The 21,456-nt window shown below is 45.1% G+C and overlaps 2 protein-coding genes across 5 annotated transcripts in view; both read right to left on the bottom strand.

Annotated features, from left to right (window-relative positions):
- Positions 1–295: 295 nt before the first annotated feature.
- On the bottom strand, positions 296–3,240 carry LOC309481140 (uncharacterized protein). 2 transcript variants are annotated; one of them, XM_082145982.1, is made up of 7 exons: positions 2,488–3,240; positions 2,161–2,304; positions 1,845–2,084; positions 1,718–1,756; positions 1,554–1,583; positions 1,417–1,455; positions 296–885 (listed from the first exon to the last, which is right to left on the bottom strand). In XM_082145982.1, the coding sequence occupies exons 1-7, from the start codon at positions 2,515–2,517 to the stop codon at positions 664–666; spliced, it is 744 nt and encodes a 247-aa protein (XP_082002108.1). In that variant the 5' UTR covers positions 2,518–3,240; the 3' UTR covers positions 296–663. The 2 variants fall into 2 exon arrangements, with proteins under 2 accessions (XP_082002108.1, XP_082002107.1); XM_082145981.1 differs by having other exon boundaries at positions 2,757–3,240.
- Positions 3,241–8,640: 5,400 nt separating this feature from the next.
- g3bp2b (G3BP stress granule assembly factor 2b) overlaps positions 8,641–21,456 on the bottom strand; it is a 16,566-nt gene continuing 3,750 nt past the window's right edge. For 2 of the 3 annotated variants that reach the window (XM_082145937.1, XM_082145938.1), the window contains exons 5-13: positions 19,509–19,596; positions 17,821–17,935; positions 17,524–17,740; positions 17,367–17,453; positions 16,933–17,020; positions 15,584–15,628; positions 14,948–15,073; positions 14,737–14,855; positions 8,641–9,283 (exon numbers count right to left, since the gene is read on the bottom strand). In XM_082145937.1, coding sequence (XP_082002063.1) covers positions 9,101–9,283; positions 14,737–14,855; positions 14,948–15,073; positions 15,584–15,628; positions 16,933–17,020; positions 17,367–17,453; positions 17,524–17,740; positions 17,821–17,935; positions 19,509–19,596 — 1,068 coding nt within the window. In that variant the 3' untranslated portion in view covers positions 8,641–9,100. Of the gene's footprint in view, positions 9,284–14,736; positions 14,856–14,947; positions 15,074–15,583; positions 15,629–16,932; positions 17,021–17,366; positions 17,454–17,523; positions 17,741–17,820; positions 17,936–19,508; positions 19,597–21,083; positions 21,177–21,277; positions 21,338–21,456 lie in introns of those variants that run through there. The other variant, XM_082145939.1, reaches the window with a different exon arrangement.

Raw genomic sequence — 21,456 nt, 5'->3', positions numbered from 1 at the left:
CATCATAAAAGTGCATCTGTCCATCATAAAAGTGCATCTATCCATCATAAAAGTGCATCTATCCATCATAAAAGTGCATCTATCCATCATAAAAGTGCATCTGTCCATCATAAAAGTGGATCTATCCATCATAAAAGTGGATCTATCCATCATAAAAGTGCATCTATCCATCATAAAAGTGCATCTGTCCATCATAAAAGTGCATCTATCCATCATAAAAGTGCATCTATCCATCATAAAAGTAATCCATATGGCTCCAGGGGTTAATAAAGGCCTTCTGAAGTGAAGCAATGCGTTCGTGTCAGGAAAAATCCATATTTAAAACTTTATTAGCTATAATAACTATACATGCATACACACACACACACACATTTGTCTGAATGTTGAGCTCCAGCTGATTGGCCACGGATGCAACAGCAACCAATCAGCTGTGCCATCTAGAGTTTCATGCCACAACTAGAAATTCAAGTGTTAAAAATAAATATTTATATATATTATGTAAAGAAAAGTAACATTCAGTCAGTTGTTGAAAAATTGAATGAATCACTGAATAATTTGAGCTGAATAATGACAGTTTTCCACCTGCTTTAAAGCAACATGTGCTGTATAAATCAGTACAAAACAGTTTCCAGGAATCAGGGAATAACGTTACACTTCCTGAGATCAGATAAGAGAGAGAGAGAGATCTGGTGTCCGGATGCTCCTCAGAGTGTGTGTGTGTGCTGCGGTGTCCCCGTGAGTGTGAGCAGTGGGGGAGGTGGAGGTGGAGAGCGGGACCTGCAGGTGTCCTGGGTCGGGATCAGGAGCCGGATCGGGAACCGGAGCGCTGGCCTCCATCACACCCATGCTGGGAGAATCCACACGCACGGGAAGCAGGAGAACCACCTGAGGAAGCAGAGCATCATCATCAGCACATCATCATCATCATCATCATCATCATCCTCACATCATCACATCATCATCAGCACATCATCATCATCATCACATCATCATCATCACCACATCATCATCAGCACATCATCATCATCATCATCACATCATCATCAGCACATCAGGGGGATTGACTGTCGAAACTCAAAACAATGCTCTCAAAAATGACACAATCGTAACGAAAGCTTTGAACTGAGAAAATGTTCCCCGATGATAAAAGTCGTTGTTCACATTATCTATCGTTAGACTCCAGGAGAAATGATGTCAGCACAGAGTCTATACTGTCCTCCTCATGAATGTGTGTGTGTGTGTGTGTGAGTGAGTGTGAGTGAGTGTGTGTGTGTGTGTGTGTGTGTGTGTGTGTGTGTGTGTGTGTGTGTGTGTGTGTGTGTGTGTGTGTGTGTGTGTGTGAGTGTGTGTGTGTGTGTGTGTGTGTGTGTGTGTGTGTGTGTGTGTGTGTGTTGAGTGTGTGTGTGTGAGTGTTACCTGAGCAGTGTCTCCTTCCTCTGAGCTGCCTGAGTCAGACTGAAATAAAAATAATAAAATAATAAAAATTAAAATAAAAACTATGTGAGCAGATTGTGTGTTTTTTGACTGAATCTGTGATGAACTTTCACACTCACACTCACAGCCTGCTGGAAAACTGAATACACCTGAAACACAAATACACACAATGATCCTCTACAAAGATATATCAAGAAATGATAAATGTTCTTTTGTCTTCTGTTAAACTAAGTTTAGTGTCAGACTGAGAACATGTGTAACGAGTGCAGGAATCATGGCTGACCTGCAGCGGGACGTTCGAGGGGAAGAAGCTCGGCTGCATCTGCAGTGACACAAACACAGATCAACACACAGAACACGGGCCAAAACTGAGTGTGTTTAAAGTCGTCGTTGTTGTTGTAGTTGTTTACCTGTCCCTGCAGAGCTGGAGACTCAGAGGGGAGTGTGTGCAGATCAGGGGCGGGGCCGGGGGCGGAGTCAGGGGCGGGGTTAGGGCCTGTGTTGGGGGTGGGGCCTCGGCCTGCGTTAAGGGTGGGGTTAAGGGCGTGGCCTTGGCCTGAGTTGGGGGCGGGGTTAGGGGCGGGGCCTGGTTCCGGCTGGAGAAATGCACTGTTTGCATTTGAAGGCTTGGACAAACTTTGAGATGTGATCTGTGCAGAGAATCAGCAGTGAAGAAAGGGTTAAACCACATCTACACACACACTTCTCAGTGTGATGGACACTCACCTTGCCTCTGTTGGCCTGCGGAGTGTGTGTGTGCTGTGTGTTTCGTTCTGCTGTGGTCACCGGGATCAGGAGTGTGTGAGGTCCGAACGGCCCCGGCACCGACACTGGATACAGCAGGAGATTAAAGCCTCCAGGGACTGGGAACTAAACACACACACACACACACACACACACACACACACACACACATAACAACTGAAGCACCGACACTGGATACAGCAGGAGATTAAAGCCTCCAGGGACTGGGAACTAAACACACACACACACACACACACACACACACACATAACAACTGAAGCCTCCGTGAACTGGGAACTAAACACACACACACACACACACACACACACACACACACATAACAACTGAAGCCTCCGTGAACTGGGAACTAAACACACACACACACACACACACACATTACAACTGAAGCCTCCGTGAACTGGGAACTAAACACACACACTCACACACACACACACATAACAACTGAAGCCTCTGTGAACTGGGAACTAAACACACACACTAACACACACACGCATAATAATGTACATGTATTTCTCTCTTATCCAAAGATCTGCAGTATCTGAGCTTCTCTCACACACCTGGTCTGTAGTCAGAGGACAGATTCCCCACACACACATTATCAGGAGAACCCTGGATCTGTGGAAGAAGAACATGATGGAGTCTCTGATCTCTGAGTCCTGCAGGTGTTCAGATGTTCAAGTGTTCAGGTGTTCAGGAGCATTTATAGAGCAGACGCAGACACGCATCATCACTGAGACGCTCTGTCACCACTGACACACACACACACACACACACACACACACACACACACACACGCTTACAGAGAGAGAGAGAGAGAGAGAGAGAGAGAGAGAGACACACACACACACACACACACACAGTTACAGAGTGACACCTGCACACTTCACATCAATTACAGTTTTTGAGGACATTTTAATAGTTCATGTAAACAGAGTGAGAAACTTAAACATGTACTTTACCTAAACATTACAGTTTAATGCTTTTATAATTTGAGTGATGAATGTTTACAGTTACATTACAGAGGCTGAAACTGGACACACACACACACACACACACACACACACACACACAACACAAACACAAACACAAACACACACACACACACACACACACACACACACACACACACACACACACACACACACACACACACACACACACACACACACACACACACTCTTCTTTTGGAAGAAAACAAAACTAGAGGTATTTCGCATTTCATGGAAGGAGAGCCTGACTGCATATAGAGAGGCTTTAAAAGCTGCTAGATCTGCTTATTTTTCAACCCTATTAGAAGAAAATAAACAAAACTCTAGGAGTTTATTTGAAACAGTGGCTAAACTAACGAAAAATAAAGCTTCAAACACAGAAGTTTTCAAGCAGCACAGCAGTAATGACTTCATGAACTTCTTCACTTATAAGATTGATAATATCAGAGAGAAAATTATAACTATGCAGCCGTCTACTACAGTATCGCATCAGGCAGTGCATTGTAATGTCCCTGAGGAAAAATTTATTAATTCATTGCTATAGGAGAGGAAGAATTTGCAACATGTATGTTAGACCGTATACCGACAAAGCTACTAAAAGAGATGCTCCCAGAGGTCACAGATCCTCTTCTTAATATCATTCATTCATCTTTGTCATTAGGATATGTACCTAAAACTTTTAACCTGGCTATGATTAAACCGCTTGTTAAAAAAACGCAACTTGATCGTACATAATTAGTCAATTACAGGCCGATCTCGAATCTACCCTTTCTGTCAAAGACACTAGTAAAGGCGGTATCCTCACAACTGTGTTCCTTTCTTGACAGAAATTATATCTGGAGGATTTCCAGTCTGGATTTAGACCTTACCATAGTACAGAGACAGCTCTCATTAGAGTCACACATGATCTGCTCTTATCATCCGATCGTGGTTGTGTCTCTCTATTAGTGTTACTCGATCTTAGTGCTGCATTAGACACTATCGACCACAACATTCATTTAAATAGACTTGAAAATTATGTTGGCATTAGTGGAATTGCATTAGCATGGTTTAACTCATACTTATCTGACCCTTATCAGTTTGTAGCAGTAAATGAAGAGATGTCTCATCGATCACAAGTTCAGTGTGGCGTACCACAAGGCTCAGTACTAGGACCACTGCTGTTCACTCTGTACATGCTACCCTCACACTCACACACACACACACACACACACACACACACACACACACACACACACACACACACACACACACACACACTCATGCTACCATTAGGAGATATCATTAGGAAGCATGGCATTAGTTTTCACTGTTATGCAGTTCGTCGTCGGTTAGGAACCTGTGTGTGTGTGTGTGTGTGTGTGTGTGTGTGCTCTTTGATACCAATCTTTCATTTGAAAGTCACGTGTCTAGTGTCTGTAAAACCGCATTCTTCCATCTTAAAAATATATCTAAATTACGTCATATGCTTTCATTGATAAATGTGGAACAGTTAGTTCATGCGTTCATGACCTCAAGGCTAGATTATTGTAATGCTCTACTGGGTGGTTGCCCTGCACGCTTAATAAACAAACTACAGCTGGTCCAAAACGCAGCAGCTCGAGTTCTTACCAGAACCAGGAAGTATGACCATATTAGCCGAGTTCTGTCAACACTGCACTGGCTCCCTATTAAACATCGTATACATTTTATAATATTGCTGATTACTTACAAAGCACTAAGTTAGCTCCGCAGTGCTTGAGCGAGCTCTTAACGCATTATAGTCCTTATAAGGTTTGCGTTCTCGAACACCAAACACTAGCTGCGTTTCCATTGAAATTGAGAATTGATGATACGCCCAATGGAAACACGCCAATTTCGCAAAACCTCCCATTTATCGCAAAAAACGTTTTTAGGCTTTTTAGGTTTTTCAGGCAATTCGATAAAGAAATATTTCGCAAAACTGCAATGGAAACATTTACAGGTCAGCTGACATAGATGACGCGGTGTGTTTGGACAGAAGACGAGACAGAGTTCTTTATTAAACTCATAAAAGACAGAAGAATTACAGGAATAATGGATTCTAAACCACAAAGAAATGCCACAATCAAGACCTGGAAGCAGAACTGAGTGAGAAACAGCCAGAACTCCTCATACGAGCCGCTCTCAGTATCTCTCCAGTGATGACTGGATAACACACATACGTCTCCTTTGATTAATAATAATGGCCAGTGCGGCGGCAGAGATATACATAAACCTTCCAACATCCGTCGCCATGATGTTTGGAACGACGGATAGCGAGAGGTTTTAGTCGCATAGCATCAGTTAATGGAAACCGTCGTTTCACAATCGTTTTTTGACGACATTTAGAAAAAAATCGCTAAAGTTTTGGAGAACACACACTCTGGAGCTCGAGAACACACACTCTGGAGCTCGAGAACACACACTCTGGAGCTCGAGAGAACACACACTCTGGAGCTCGAGAACACACACTCTGGAGCTCGAGAACACACACTCTGGAGCTCGAGAACACACACTCTGGAGCTCGAGAGAACACACACTCTGGAGCTCGAGAGAACACACACTCTGGAGCTCGAGAACACACACTCTGGAGCTCGAGAACACACACTCTGGAGCTCGAGATAACACACACTCTGGAGCTCGAGAACACACACTCTGGAGCTCGAGATAACACACACTCTGGAGCTCGAGAACACACACTCTGGAGCTGGAGAACACACACTCTGGAGCTCGAGAGAACACACACTCTGGAGCTCGAGAGAACACACACTCTGGAGCTCGAGAGAACACACACTCTCGAGCTCGAGAACACACACTCTGGAGCTGGAGAACACACACTCTGGAGCTCGAGAGAACACACACTCTGGAGCTCGAGAACACACACTCTGGAGCTGGAGAACACACACTCTGGAGCTGGAGAACACACACTCTGGAGCTCGAGAACACACTCTGGAGCTCGAGAACACACTCTGGAGCTCGAGAGAACACACACTCTGGAGCTCGAGAACACACTCTGGAGCTGGAGAACACACACTCTGGAGCTCGAGAACACACACTCTGGAGCTCGAGAACACACACTCTGGAGCTCGAGAACACACACTCTGGAGCTCGAGAACACACTCTGGAGCTGGAGAACACACACTCTGGAGCTCGAGAACACACACTCTGGAGCTCGAGAACACACTCTGGAGCTCGAGAACACACACTCTGGAGCTCGAGAGAACACACACTCTGGAGCTCGAGAACACACACTCTGGAGCTGGAGAACACACACTCTGGAGCTCGAGAACACACACTCTGGAGCTGGAGAACACACACTCTGGAGCTGGAGAACACACACTCTGGAGCTGGAGAACACACACTCTGGAGCTCGAGAACACACTCTGGAGCTCGAGAACACACTCTGGAGCTGGAGAACACACACTCTGGAGCTCGAGAACACACTCTGGAGCTCGAGAACACACTCTCGAGCTCGAGAACACACACTCTGGAGCTGGAGAACACACACTCTGGAGCTCGAGAGAACACACACTCTGGAGCTGGAGAACACACACTCTGGAGCTGGAGAACACACACTCTGGAGCTCGAGAACACACTCTGGAGCTCGAGAACACACTCTGGAGCTCGAGAGAACACACACTCTGGAGCTCGAGAACACACTCTGGAGCTGGAGAACACACACTCTGGAGCTCGAGAACACACACTCTGGAGCTCGAGAACACACACTCTGGAGCTCGAGAACACACACTCTGGAGCTCGAGAACACACTCTGGAGCTGGAGAACACACACTCTGGAGCTCGAGAACACACACTCTGGAGCTCGAGAACACACTCTGGAGCTCGAGAACACACACTCTGGAGCTCGAGAGAACACACACTCTGGAGCTCGAGAACACACACTCTGGAGCTGGAGAACACACACTCTGGAGCTCGAGAACACACACTCTGGAGCTGGAGAACACACACTCTGGAGCTGGAGAACACACACTCTGGAGCTGGAGAACACACACTCTGGAGCTGGAGAACACACACTCTGGAGCTGGAGAACACACACTCTGGAGCTCGAGAACACACACTCTGGAGCTCGAGAACACACTCTGAAACAGGATCCAAGATGCAAGTTTTGAAACATTTCATCATCTCCTTGTAAACTTCAAAAACATGAATCTGTGAGAATGCTGACACATGCGTGTTACGTGTTTAGTCTACAGGTGTGTGTGTTTCAATATATATGTGCGCAGGTGCGTAATCTCTCTTTACAAACTTACCTCAATTACTTGTCTGGCCTTAAAAATTGAGTAGACACACACTCTCTCTCTCTCTCACTCACACACACACACACTCTGAATGAATGAATGAATGAATGGAGGCATTTATATAGCGCTTTCATATGTACTACTGTACACCCAAAGCGCTTTACAATCATATCAGGGGATCTCTCCTCAACCACCACCACTCTCTCTCTCTCTCACACACACACACACACACACACACACACACACACACACACACACACACACACTCTCTCTCTCTCACACACACACACACAAACACACACACATACACTCTCTCTCTCTCAAATTCAAAAATGTGCTTTATTAGCATGACAATTCTTTCAATGTATTATTGCCAAAGCATTTCTAGTTTTTCTCAGTTTCTTTCTTTCTCTCTCTCACACACACACACACATATACCTGAAGATGTGCTGAGCAGCAGTGTGTGTTCAGCGTCCTCCTGTGGTCAGTCTGTGCCACTGAACACACACAGGATAATCATATCTGTGTCTGAGGATTCTAATACCAGTGACTACAGTGAGAGGGAAAGAGTGTGTGAGAGATGAAGAGATGAATGGCTCTGTGTGTGTGTGTGTGTGTGTGTGTGTACAAATATCACCACAGTGACAGAAGCAGATGTGTTAGTTTTTTATCAGGGATGAAAGAATAACTTGTGTGAAAACTGCTCAAGTGGAAGGAGTAGATCAAAAGGGTTGCTTTAATTAGATTTTTTCTGCTATAACATTTACTTATTAACTCTTGATAACATGTTATATATGTCTTGTACACACTGCAAAAAATGCTTTTCTTACTCAGTATTTTTGTCTTGTTTCCAGTCCAAATATCTAACAGTTCTTAAATCAAGATGCATTTACTAGATGAATAAACTGATATAAGATATTAAGTCTTGTTTTCTGGGGGAATTAATCAAAATTGATTGAGTTGATGCTTAAAAAAGCAAAATGATCTGCAATGGGGATCTGCAATGCTAAGTAAGAAAAGCATTATTTGCAGTGTGTTTGAATGTACTTTTATTAATGCTTTTCTTTTTTACTGTTGTATTTCTCTTTTATTGTGTCTTATTATTGTGTAGTGATTTGAGATGTAGGCCAACGTTTAAAGGTGCTTTAGAAAATAAAGTTTATTATTATTAAAAAAACACAAAGAAATTCATGACATTGCTGCAGATTTCAGTAGTTTATTGAAAGTTGAAAACACATTCAAAACAAAACCCTGCTGAAGTCCAATCTGAGCCCAGAACCGAACGCAGGCGGACAGTGCTGTGAGATCGCTCCACATCAGCCATGCAAAGACGCCGATAAAACAAGAGACGCGAGGACCGGCCCGAGATCACACCGGCGCCGCGGTCCAGAGATAAGGCACCACACCTGCTTCATTCACTAGGAAAATAAATAATTGTACACTGAGCACTGATTTATCATGAAGCGCTGATGTTCATCCGTTATAAAAATGTGCAGAAATCAGTTCCAAGAGGAGAAAACACCTTCGTGACTCAAACCGTGAGAAGAGTTGAAAGTAAAGCGCAGATGAGTGAGTTCAGAGTCTTTGCCGGTCCCAGAGAGAGACGCTGAAAAACACAGGAAAGCGAGAGTAAAGAGTGTGTGTGATGTGTGCGTCTCAGCGGCGCGGTGTGTATCGGCTGTCTCCTCGACCCATCGCTCCTCTCGTCGGGCCGCGCCCGTTACCCATGATGCCGCGGGGCCGGCGCCCGTCAGGCGGTCCTCGGGTCTCTCGCTCGCGCACCGCTCGCGTCTTCTTCTCCTCCACGTTCAGACGCACTTCCCCGCGGAACATGACAGGCTGGAGAGACAGGAGAAACCAGACGCACACGGATTAGAAATTATGATATAACGGCAACACCTCACTATAAGGTTCATTAGTTGACATTAGGCTTGTTAGGCTAGTCGGTGCTCAGAAGCGACACCGGTTTCATCACTCGCCCCCCACCGTCGACTGATTTATTTTTTGTATTTTGTAGTAAAATCCTTTAGTTCAGTCAGAGAACACACACTACAGTGAAGAACTGACCGCGTCTGTGAGCGGAGCGGGAGTCAGCACAGATCAGCAGGAGTCGGGTCTCGTTCATCACGAGAGTGCGGAGCTGACGATGACGGAGCTGACGATGACGGAGCTGACGATGACGGAGCTGACGATGACGGAGCTGACGATGACGGAGCTGACGATGACTATGACGGAGCTGACGATGACGGAGCTGACGATGACGGAGGAAGATTTGGTGTCAAAGCGAAATGCAAAAATCACCTATTTAAGTGAATTTGTCATCGTACTGTTTTGTTGTGTTTTTCATTAAGAATTAAAGGCTAATGAACTCACCATTCAAGCAATCCGCCCCCAAATTAGCACTAATTTAAAAGCGAAAGTAAAACACCTTTATGAACGCATTTTACTTTCGCTTTTAAATTAGTGATTTAACCGCCGGTGATCCCGGTTTTACCCATGTTGTCACACATCGATTAACCAGTGGGAAAATGTCCTCACCGTCAAATTGTATATTATTCCCAGAAAATAACCAGCTGGATGTGCATTATCCCTTACTCATCTACCTTAGTTAAAGGGATGGTTCGGAGTAAAATCCACCTAGGGTCCTTTGCACCATGACCTCGAGCCAAACACCCCCCAGAAGCCTTTTTCCCTTTGGTTGAACATTATTAAAGTTAGAGCTTGTTTAGAGAGATCAGCCGGATGGTTTAGTGCAGGCACTAATGGATGTATCTGGTAAATCACCCCACTAATAATGCCCAGAATGACACCACACTTCTACAGTAGTACAAATAGGTTCTGTACTCATAAAACGAGGCATTGGAAAGTTTGTAAGTACATCAGGAGTTTATTTAAATAACACTTGTCTGACGGCTCATGCTACCGCTAACCCGGACGTCGACGTCACTTCAGTGATTAGGGAAAAACACGTAAAAGTACAGAAATATATATCTTATATATCGCCATTTAATTAAAAAATACTGAGATTTTTTTGCCATATCGCCCAGCCCTAGCTCACAATCATGTCCAGTTGAAGAGAGAATGAAGTGGTGAGTTATTCTGATAATAAAATGAAGAATAGCGTGAGATAAAGTTAATAAATTGAGGCTGTGGCGGTGGGTTAGGGTTAGGGTGACCACACTACACCCTGTAAAACATTGACACAAATATCAGTAAATATTGGTAACCAGGGCTTGACATTAACACCCGCCAAATGCGGGTGGATTTTGCTCGTGGCGGGTAACATAGTCACTACAACTAGCCACTGTGGCGGGTTGAATAATTGTAGTCTTTTCAAAAGGCATCTGAAATAAGTGTGACACTACGACACTACAACTCCCATAGGGCTGTCAACGAATATTCTAAATTCAAATATATATTCGAATAGTTTTAAAAAACAGAATTTCGAAGGTGAAAATTAATATTCGAATGTGGAAAAATGCCCGCGGTAGCAGAGGCGCGGCTGTCTGCTTTGTGAGTGGGCGCGCTGCCTGGGGGGTCAGGGACAGGTAACAGGAAGAAGCGTTAACGTTAAACAGAAACATTACTAAAGTGTAGGCTACTGTAATGACTGAATAGATATTGCATGAATAAGGTAGGTTAGATACAGCAGTTTCATGCACTGCAGGCTTCCACTGGTTTGATTATTTACCGTTTCATGTCAAGGAAAAGTTCCATGTTTACCACAGCACAGCTCGCTCGGAGCGTTCAATGTCGGTTCTATATAGGCTAAAAACTTCAATTATTGTTAATAATATTTGTTTCAATCACTGAATGAAGCCTGCTATATAAGAGTCGCGACCTTAAATTGCTTGCACAAAACTCTTGATCAGCACTCAACATTTGCTTATTGTTGTTGTTCATTTAAACCGTTATGCGCAGAGAGCGCGACGCCTCATTCGCGCCGCAAGACCTCCAGACGCGCGTAAACGCGTCTTTACCATAGACTGTAAAAAGGTCTTTACACTCGCGCCAGACGCTCTATTCGCGTTTGGTGTGAACGCAGCATGAGGGTGAGGGCGAGAGAGAGAAAGAGTGCCTGCGAGTGAGTGAGTGAGCGAGAGTGAGGTCTGCAGTCTTGGCCATTAGTTGATTTACTTGTTTTTGTGTAGGTAATAGGTTGTCAAATGTGTTTAAACTTAAATAAACTACCTATACAAGTAGTTATGTCTCTTTGTATTAATTTGCCCTGTTATTGACGTAATGCGAGTCATAGACAAAATGCGCAACCATGTTCGAATAGTTTGAATATAGGCTATGTGTTTTTTTTTAGAGAATATTCGAACGTCATTTTTGAGCAATTTTGACAGCCCTAATGAGTATTACATGCACACAGTGTATGCCGATGGAGCTATGTGGCGATATGTAATATAATACATGGTTTTATTTAAAAAAAGGAGCTTTACACACAACCTTATCAGAGCTAATGATAATGACCTGTTTTGTGTAGCTAGTCTTGATTTGGGTGTGTACAGTGGTTTTACATTTAAAAGGGTTGTAAATCTAGTTCAAGTAAATTTCAGCACGCCATAGTCGACTTTTAAAAGGTTATTTCACAAAAACAAAAATGTGGCTAGTAAAAATGCTGTGTGGCTAGTAACTTTGGAAAACCACTAGCCACATTGGCTAGTGAGCAAAAAAGTTAATGTCAAGCCCTGTTGGTAACCTAAATAATATAAGAAAGTTACATATTGAAACAACACTAATATTATATTTCCCGCCAAAGATGCGTCATACAGCTCCCGCTCAGAGATGTGGGACACCGGCAGGACAGAGACAGGCTTTCTGTTCTCTAATATCTGCATGTCTTCTGCTGATGTCTACTCGTCGTAAAAGGTCTGAAGAGTGAATTTTATCTTCTGCAGTGTAAGACATTTAGGCTATGTTTGATTTTGTGCTGCCAGAGAAAGCTAAACTAAAATCCCAAGCGTGTGTGAAATGCGCTATACAAATACACTTGACGTGCTTTACCATAATAACTAGAGATGCACCGATAACAATTTTCTGGGCCGATTCCGATTTTTCATTAAGTTTGACCTGCCGATACCGATTTTAGCCGATTCCGCTTTCATTTTTTCTAACCACTTTACAGCACACACAAATATTTATTTTATATCTTTTCTGTAACAGCACTTTTTACAATTTGCATAGTACATTTTTTTTTGAACAGATAAACGCTATAAAATAGAACTATATAAATGACTCCAGGTGTGGGTAATTCACACACATCTAAAGTGCAGTGTTATGGAAGAACCATTTCCTTTTCACATTCAATATCCAATCATTTTTTTATACATGTATTTAGCAACTAAATGTCCGTATGAAAACAGGGAATGGCGATAAAATAATATATAAATAAAACATTTAATAAATATAGCCTTGCAGTATAAAGATATTTCCCAAAGCACACACACACACACACACTGGCCTATTGCAATCACTTGTACAAACTGAATAATAAAACAAGTTTAAATGGGTACATTTTCTATAAATATTAGTCTTCGTTTTCTTTTCTGACATAGCCTACTCAAGTTCTTGTGAAACACTATTTAGGCTATTTTGTCCATCAAAAGTGTGCTTTCCCTTTAATTGAGCGTGAGCAGTGCAGCAAATAGACTCGGCGCCGAAACATGCGCTTCACTGCTCGCGACGCTCCTGCTTGACGCTCACGCGCTGCTCCTGCTCCCGTTGTGATTAACATGCACGGCGAAAAAAAAAACGCGTTTGCGGTCTGAACGGACGTAATTCACGAGGTTTCCTACATGTGTGTTCCGCGTACACGTGTGATGCTAATGTTGCGCGATGTTAATCATGCGGTGCCCGAGTGCATTTGACCAGCATAAAATCGGTATTTGTCAGACTGACCGGTTGTTAAATAGAATTTGATGTGCATGCAAAAAGGTATCAAGCCTATTATATTCACATTTTTACTGTGGTAAAGTAGAAAAAAACACTTTAGGACAAATAGAAAAGCGAACCAAATGAAGAAACTAGAGATGCACCGATTACAATTTTCTTGATTTTTCATTGAGTTTGACCTGCCAATACCGATTTTAACCGATTCGGATTTCATTTTTTCAAACCACTTTTTTACAGCACACACAAATATTTATTTTCTATCTTTTCTTTAATAGAAAATTTTTCATAGAACATAGAATTTTTTTAACAGATAATCGCTATAAAATGGAACTATATAAATTACTCCTGGTGTGGGAAATTAAAAGTTAATTCAAATTAAACTAAAAGAAAGCTTATACTGTATATTCTTCTGACTAGTTAACTCTTTTTTTTATAAAACACCATATAGTACTTTTACCCAAACTGAATAATAAAAACAAGTTTAAATGGGTAAATTTTCTATAAATATTATTTTCTGACATAGCCTACTCCAGTTCTTGTTAAAACACACTAGACACAAATTCTGTGCATTTTGGGCACTTTTTGTGTGAAATAATACTTATTTTGTCCATCAAAATTGTGCTTTCACTTTAATTGAGCGTGAATAGCAGCAAAAATAGACTCGGCGCCGAAAGCCACGCTTCACTGCTGCTCACGCGACGCTCCTGCTCGCGGTGTGAATGCACTCATTGATTAACATGCACGCTGAAAAAAAATACGCGCTGCTCATGCGTCACTCACGCTTGCAGTGTGAAACGGCCGTAATTCACGAGGTTTCCTATTGCGTTCCGTTTGCACGTGTGATGCTGATGTTGCGCGATGTTAAACATGCGGCACCCGAGTGCATTTGACCGGCATAAAATCGGCATATGTCAGACTAACCGGCCGGTCGCCGGTCATGGCCGATCACGTGAAAATCGGCCAATTCCGGTCACCAGCTGATCAATCGGTGCATCTCTAGAAGAAACGTTTATAATACCCTGTAAAATGTTTTGGGAAAAGAAACACGAGATTCCATGTCCAGTGGAATATTGTTAAATTCGCTGATAATCGGGTGACCAGATCACAAAACATGATACAAAGCTTACATTTATGGGCTCACGTGACGTACCTCATTCAGCACCAGTCCAGATGTGTCCACGGCTGCAATGTAACATTTAACTGCTGCTAACCTATTATTTGTTTTGTAAACAAAGCTTTGTGCTTCATAATATTCACGTAAAACAGCATTCACATACAAAATGTGTGCTGGCGGAACACTGCCGGTGCTGCTCATGCGGTTATCAAGTTTACCGGCACAGCCCTATTAATAATCCCCGAGTCTGTCCCTGAAAATGAGCTGTACTGACACACACCTTTGCTCCCAGAATCCTCTGCACCGGCTCAGAGTCGTCGTACACCACAAACCCGAAGTTGGGCAGTTTCCCTCCGACGGCTTTGGTGTTGATCCTCATCTCCACCACGTTCCCGAATGCTGGACGAAACAGAGCGGCATTAAACAACAGCAGACACACACTCGCAGCATCATCATCATCATCAGCAAGGTCAAGGGTCAAAGGGTCTCACTCATGAAGAACTCCTTCAGTTCAACCTCGTCAATGTCATGAGGAAGATTTCCAACGAACAGCTGATGACTGTCTGGATAACGAACAGACCTGCGGCCCTCAGAGTCACCGTCAGAGTCTCCGCGACCTGCACACACACACACACACACACACACACACAAACAGAGAATTAGTGGTGCAACGGATCACAAAAATCACGGTTTTTGAGCCACAGATCAGATAATTTTTTGGATCAGTATCTTTTTTTGTTTTAAATAAATAAATAAATAAATGTTGCTGTTTTATTAACATTAATGACAGACGACAGCAGGAATATTAGGCTGCTGTCACTTTAAGACCGAATAAACTGACACACATCCGGTTTCTTTCTCAACTGTTCACTCGTGACAGAACCGAGAGAATATTTCATGAGACGGGGATTTCAAGGCCAAAGAAACGCCACGAGGAATCAGTCCGGTTCTCAGTTCAGTGCATATAAGGGCCTCTCTCTATCTCTCTCTCAGGTATTGTATCTCAAGGTGGTTGGTGATTCCTGACCTACATATCCGTGCCATGAAGGAAACATCTTCACTCAATCTTGTTTTTGGATGAATGATGATTCTGAGTGTTTGGTCGAGTCACATGACAGGAAACTCACCCCTAAAACTGATGTACGGTTTTCCGCCCTCGGAGCCGCTGCCATCTGACAAACAACAACAACAACAGTTACATCACAGAAACCATTCACACAATCAACCTGTTATAGATCACGCGAGTGAGTGAGAGAGTGTGTGAGTTAGAGAGTGAGAGCGTGAGAGAGTGAGTGAGTTAGAGAGTGAGTGAGTGAGTGAGAGAGTGAGTGAGTGAGAGAGGGAGTGAGTGAGTGAGAGAGTGGGTGGGTGAGTGAGAGAGTGGGTGGGTGGGTGGGTGGGTGAGAGAGTGTGGGTGGGTGAGTGAGAGAGTGTGGGTGGGTGAGTGAGAGAGTGGGTGGGTGGGAGGGTGGGTGAGTGAGAGAGTGGGTGGGTGGGAGGGTGGGTGAGTGAGAGAGTGGGTGGGTGGGAGGGTGGGTGAGTGAGAGAGAGAGTGGGTGGGTGGGAGGGTGGGTGAGTGAGAGAGTGGGTGGGTGGGAGGGTGGGTGAGTGAGAGAGTGGGTGGATGGGTGAGTGAGAGAGCGGGTGAGTGAGAGAGCGGGTGGGTGAGTGAGAGAGCGGGTGGGTGAGTGAGAGAGCGGGTGGGTGGGTGAGTGAGAGAGCGGGTGGGTGGGTGGGTGAGTGAGAGAGCGGGTGGGTGAGTGAGAGAGCGGGTGGGTGGGTGGGTGGGTAAGTGAGAGAGTGGGTGGGTGAGTGAGAGAGTGGGTTGGGTGGGTGAGAGAGTGGGTGGGTGGGTGAGTGAGAGAGTGGGTGGGTGGGTGAGTGAGAGAGAGAGTGGGTGGGTGGGTGAGTGAGAGAGTGAGAGAGTGGGTGGGTGGGTGGGTGAGTGAGAGAGTGAGAGAGTGGGTGGGTGAGAGAGTGGGTGAGAGTGTGGATGGGTGAGAGAGTGGGTGAGAGTGTGGATGGGTGAGAGAGTGGGTGGGTGAGAGAGTGGGTGGGTGAGAGAGTGGGTGGGAGAGAGAGTGGGTGGGTGGGTGAGAGAGTGGGTGGGTGAGAGAGTGGGTGGGTGGGTGAGAGAGTGGGTGGGTGAGAGAGTGGGTGGGTGAGAGAGTGGGTGGGTGAGAGAGTGGGTGGGTGAGAGAGTGGGTGGGTGAGAGAGTGGGTGGGTGAGAGAGTGGGTGGGTGAGAGAGTGGGTGGGTGAGAGAGTGGGTGGGTGAGAGAGTGGGTGGGTGAGAGAGTGGGTGGGTGAGAGAGTGGGTGGGTGAGAGAGTGGGTGGGTGAGAGAGTGGGTGGGAGAGTGAGTGGGTGGGAGAGTGAGTGGGTGGGAGAGTGAGTGGGTGGGTGAGAGAGTGAGAGTGATCGAGTGAGTGAGTGGGTGGGTGAGAGAGTGAGTGAGTGAGTGAGTGAGTGAGTGACCTGCTCTGGGTCCACGTGGAGGGAAGCCTCTCTCTCTCCGCTGGTCTCTGGGCTCTCTCTGACTGTCATGTTTGAGCTCCACCCGCGGCTGAGACAGACACACACACACACACACCTTACACTCAATATCTCAGGGTCAAAGCTATTTTTATGAGCTGAATTACAGCTGAAATTTTCTCATATTTAATGAAGTTTGCATAATTGATTCTGAATGCTTAAACTTAATATTTACTAAAACTAACAAACTAAAGATATTTGAATTATTAAAACCAGCTGAAACCACACAAGCAGCACAACTGACTGGCAGGAGATGTTCACTGAGAAATGATGGTTCTGTTATCGTATGAAACACAAAAGCTGATATTATGAAGAAGGCTTGGACCGTAACAGCACTGGAGCGGCTGATGTCATCATGTGATCATGTGGTGCTGTACCTGAACACTGGCTTTCAGCACATGAGAAGAGATCCCAGCGCCGGCCGGGGGAAGATTCTTACTGGTCACCAGAGCCCATGAGAACGCCTGCGGTGACATCGCACACATCATCATCATCATCATCATCATCATCAGCGCTGCACACACACACACGTACCTTGGGCGGCTCTGGGGTGTGAGGGGGCGGAGTCAGGGCAGGGACAGGGGTGGAGCCTCTCTCCTCCTGCACTTTCTCTTCAGGCTCCGCCTCTGACGTATGTAGCTCTGCCTCTGGGATAAGCTCCGCCTCCGTCTCCTGATTGGCCAGCAGCTCTGGCTGGGACTCAGGCTCCGCCTCTGGCTCCGCCTCCTCCTGCTGCTCCTCCACTCCATTACTGGGGAACATTGAACAGTCAATAAAGCAGCAACTCGCTTAATACCACGGACACGAGTGGAAGAGGTGCATGCTGGGTACCTGACAGGGGTGGGCGGCTTGTAGTAGGAGGGGCTGCTGGGACGGTCCTGTACCGGTTCAGGAGAAGCGTGAGTCTCCACCTGCTCCTCTTCCTCCTCCTCCTCTTCCTCAGACTCTATACACACACACACACACACACACACACACACACACACACACACACACACACACTTCAAGCTTCTGTGTCACGTGACCTGATAGAAACAGCCAAACTTCTTGTATTTTACTTGTATTTGAAGTCATGTTATAGGCTGTTGTTCACTTGGATCTATTTTTATTAGAGATGCTCCGATTACAATTTTCTGGGCAGATTCCGATTTTTCATTAAGTTTGACCTGCCGATACCGATTTTAGCCGATTCCGATTTCATTTTTTCTAACCACTTTACAGCACACACAAATATTTATTTAATATCTTTTCTGTAATAGAACATTTTACAATTTGCATAGTACATTTTTTTTTTGAACAGATAAACGCTATAAAATAGAACTATATAAATTACTCTAGGTGTGGGTAATTCACACACATCTAAAGTGCAGTGTTATGGAAGAACCATTTCCTTTTCACATTCAATATCCAATCATTTTTTTATACATGTATTTAGCAACTAAATGTCCGTATGAAAACAGGGAATGGCGATAAAATAATATATAAATAAAAAATTTAATAAATATAGCCTTGCAGTATAAAGATATTTCTCAAAGCACACACACACAGGCCTATTGCAATCACTTGTACAAACTGAATAATAAAACAAGTTTAAATGGGTACATTTTCTATAAATATTAGTCTTCGTTTTCTTTTCTGACATAGCCTACTCAAGTTCTTGTGAAACACTATTTAGGCTATTTTGTCCATCAAAAGTGTGCTTTCCCTTTAATTGAGCGTGAGCAGTGCAGCAAATAGACTCGGCGCCGAAACATGCGCTTCACTGCTCGCGACGCTCCTGCTTGACGCTCACGCGCTGCTCCTGCTCCCGTTGTGATTAACATGCACGGCGAAAAAAAAACGCGTTTGCGGTCTGAACGGACGTAATTCACGAGGTTTCCTACATGTGTGTTCCGCGTACACGTGTGATGCTAATGTTGCGCGATGTTAATCATGCGGTGCCCGAGTGCATTTGACCAGCATAAAATCGGTATTTGTCAGACTGACCGGCCGGTCGCCGGTCACGGCCGATCACGTGAAAATCGGCCAATTCCGGTCACCAGCCGATCAATCGGTGCATCTCTAATTTTTATTACCACAAATTTGTATTCTTTTACTCGATTAATCGATGGAATAATCGCTAGAATACTCGATTACTATAATAATCGATAGCTGCTAATTTAATCAAACTCTGAATATTGCAAATGCGGAATCCAAATTGGAAAATAATCTGTAGAGGAAAACCACACGAGATCATCCATCGCCTGATGAGAGTCAGTCAGTCTTTACAAACACAGACAATTAAAGAACTTTCACGTTTAGAAACGAACAATCCGGAGAGATCTGAGAACGGGTGAATGTCTCAGTCACTGCAGAATTACAGCGATCGCTGATCCACACATGATCTTTTACTTGCTCTCGTGTCGTTTACACCTGAACGAGTTTTTCTTCAGTGGAACATTAAAGAATATTATATGTTGATGAACGTCTCAGTGTTTTCTGTCTATATATTGCGAGTCAATGGGAACCAGTAGTTTTACCTCCCAGTTCAGCCTCTGAGTCTCCGAACACCTCCTCTTCATAGCGGAAGATGTCATTGTGCACGTAGAACTTGTTGACAGCAGAGCCCTGCCACACACACACACACACACACATCAGAGACGGCAGCGAGTGTTTGAACATCTTCTGTCTGAGATACGGTGTGGATCTGATCACCATGAGGCAGAAATATTTATACGCGATGCAAAAGACTGTGTGTGCTAACCATTACTATAGTAAACATGGTAAACATGACCGCTTGAAGAAATCAGACCAATCATAGGCGATCACAACCATGTTTTAATTGTATCTGTCAGTACGTCTCGTCTTTTAACACCGGACTGTCTGAGATCCATATTCAGCTCCGCATACGTCATATAGCAATAAAGCTTCCTCCGTTTCTCTGACTGATGATATCCCTGTACTGGGAGAGATATCCCTGTACTGGGAGAGATATCCCTGCACTGGGAGAGAGAGATCCCTGCACTGGGAGAGAGAGATCCCTGTACTGGGAGAGAGAGAGATCCCTGTACTGGGAGAGAGAGATCCCTGTACTGGGAGAGAGAGATCCCTGTACTGGGAGAGATATCCCTGCACTGAGAGAGAGATCCCTGCACTGGGAGAGAGAGATCCCTGCACTGGGAGAGAGAGATCCCTGTACTGGGAGAGAGAGATCCCTGTACTGGGAGAGAGAGATCCCTGTACTGGGAGAGAGAGATCCCTGTACTGGGAGAGAGAGATCCCTGTACTGGGAGAGAGATATCCCTGTACTGGGAGAGAGATATCCCTGCACTGGGAGAGATATCCCTGCACTGGGAGAGATATCCCTGCACTGGGAGAGAGAGATCCCTGCACTGGGAGAGAGATCCCTGCACTGGGAGAGAGAGATCCCTGCACTGGGAGAGAGAGATCCCTGCACTGGGAGAGAGAGATCCCTGTACTGAGAGAGATATACCTGCACTGGGAGAGATATCCCTGTACTGGGAGAGATATCCCTGTACTGGGAGAGATGCACTGGGAGAGAGGGAGAGATGCACTGGGAGAGAGAGATCCCTGCACTGGGAGAGAGAGATCCCTGCACTGGGAGAGAGAGAGATCCCTGCACTGGGAGAGAGAGAGATCCCTGCACTGGGAGAGAGAGAGATCCCTGCACTGGGAGAGAAACTCTTCCTGAGTCTCTCCGTAAGGCTGCACTCGCTTACTGGTTATTCTGGGATTCTGGATGAGTGAGATTGGTCTGTTTTGTTGTTGCCGGAGTTTCTGAAGCTCGTGTAAAGACTCCGCCCTCTTCTGAATGGAGGCGGAGCTAAAGCTCATTTGCATTTAAAGGGATACACACATAAAGGGGCAAATCTGACAAGCTATAATAAATGATCTGGTATTTTGAGCTGAAATTTCACAGACACATTCTGGGGACACAAGAGATTTATATTACATCTGGTGAAAAGGGGTATAATGTGTCACCATTAAAAAGGTTTATGAGCTACACTGGGACCAGCCACTGGGGGGGGCGATCGAGACTATTGGCCTGGCCCGGGCCGTTTAAAGCCCTGTCTTACACTGGCACACACACACACCTCAGGAGCGAGGACGAAGGTCTGCATGAACCTCCTCATGGGTCTCCCACTGTTGGACAGCTCTCCCTCACACACACACACACACACACACACCTCAGGAGCGAGGACGAAGGTCTGCATGAACCTCCTCATGGGTCTCCCACTGTTGGACAGCTCTCCCTCACACACACACACACACACACACACACACACACACACACCTCAGGAGCGAGGACGAAGGTCTGCATGAACCTCCTCATGGGTCTCCCACTGTTGGACAGCTCTCCCTCACACACACACACTCACACTCACACACACACACACACACACACACACACACACATACACACACACACACACACCTCAGGAGCGAGGACGAAGGTCTGCATGAACC

The sequence above is a fragment of the Leuciscus leuciscus genome, assembly GCF_965113295.1.
Source record: "Leuciscus leuciscus genome assembly, chromosome: 18".
Taxonomy (NCBI): Eukaryota; Metazoa; Chordata; class Actinopteri; order Cypriniformes; family Leuciscidae; genus Leuciscus; species Leuciscus leuciscus.
This window is presented reverse-complemented; position numbering and strand designations above follow the sequence as displayed.

What these genes read in the sequence shown, in the direction of transcription:
- LOC309481140 (XM_082145981.1), bottom strand. Translation starts at nt 2,831, where the DNA reads ATGTTCTTCTTCCACAGATCCAGGGTTCTCCTGATAATGTGTGTGTGG. An exon ending in CCTCGAACGTCCCGCTGCAG is followed by an intron (nt 1,584 to 1,717) that starts GTCAGCCATGAT and finishes TTTGTGTTTCAG; the next exon opens with GTGTATTCAGTTTTCCAGCA. An exon ending in AGGAAGGAGACACTGCTCAG is followed by an intron (nt 886 to 1,416) that starts GTAACACTCACA and finishes CTGCTTCCTCAG; the next exon opens with GTGGTTCTCCTGCTTCCCGT.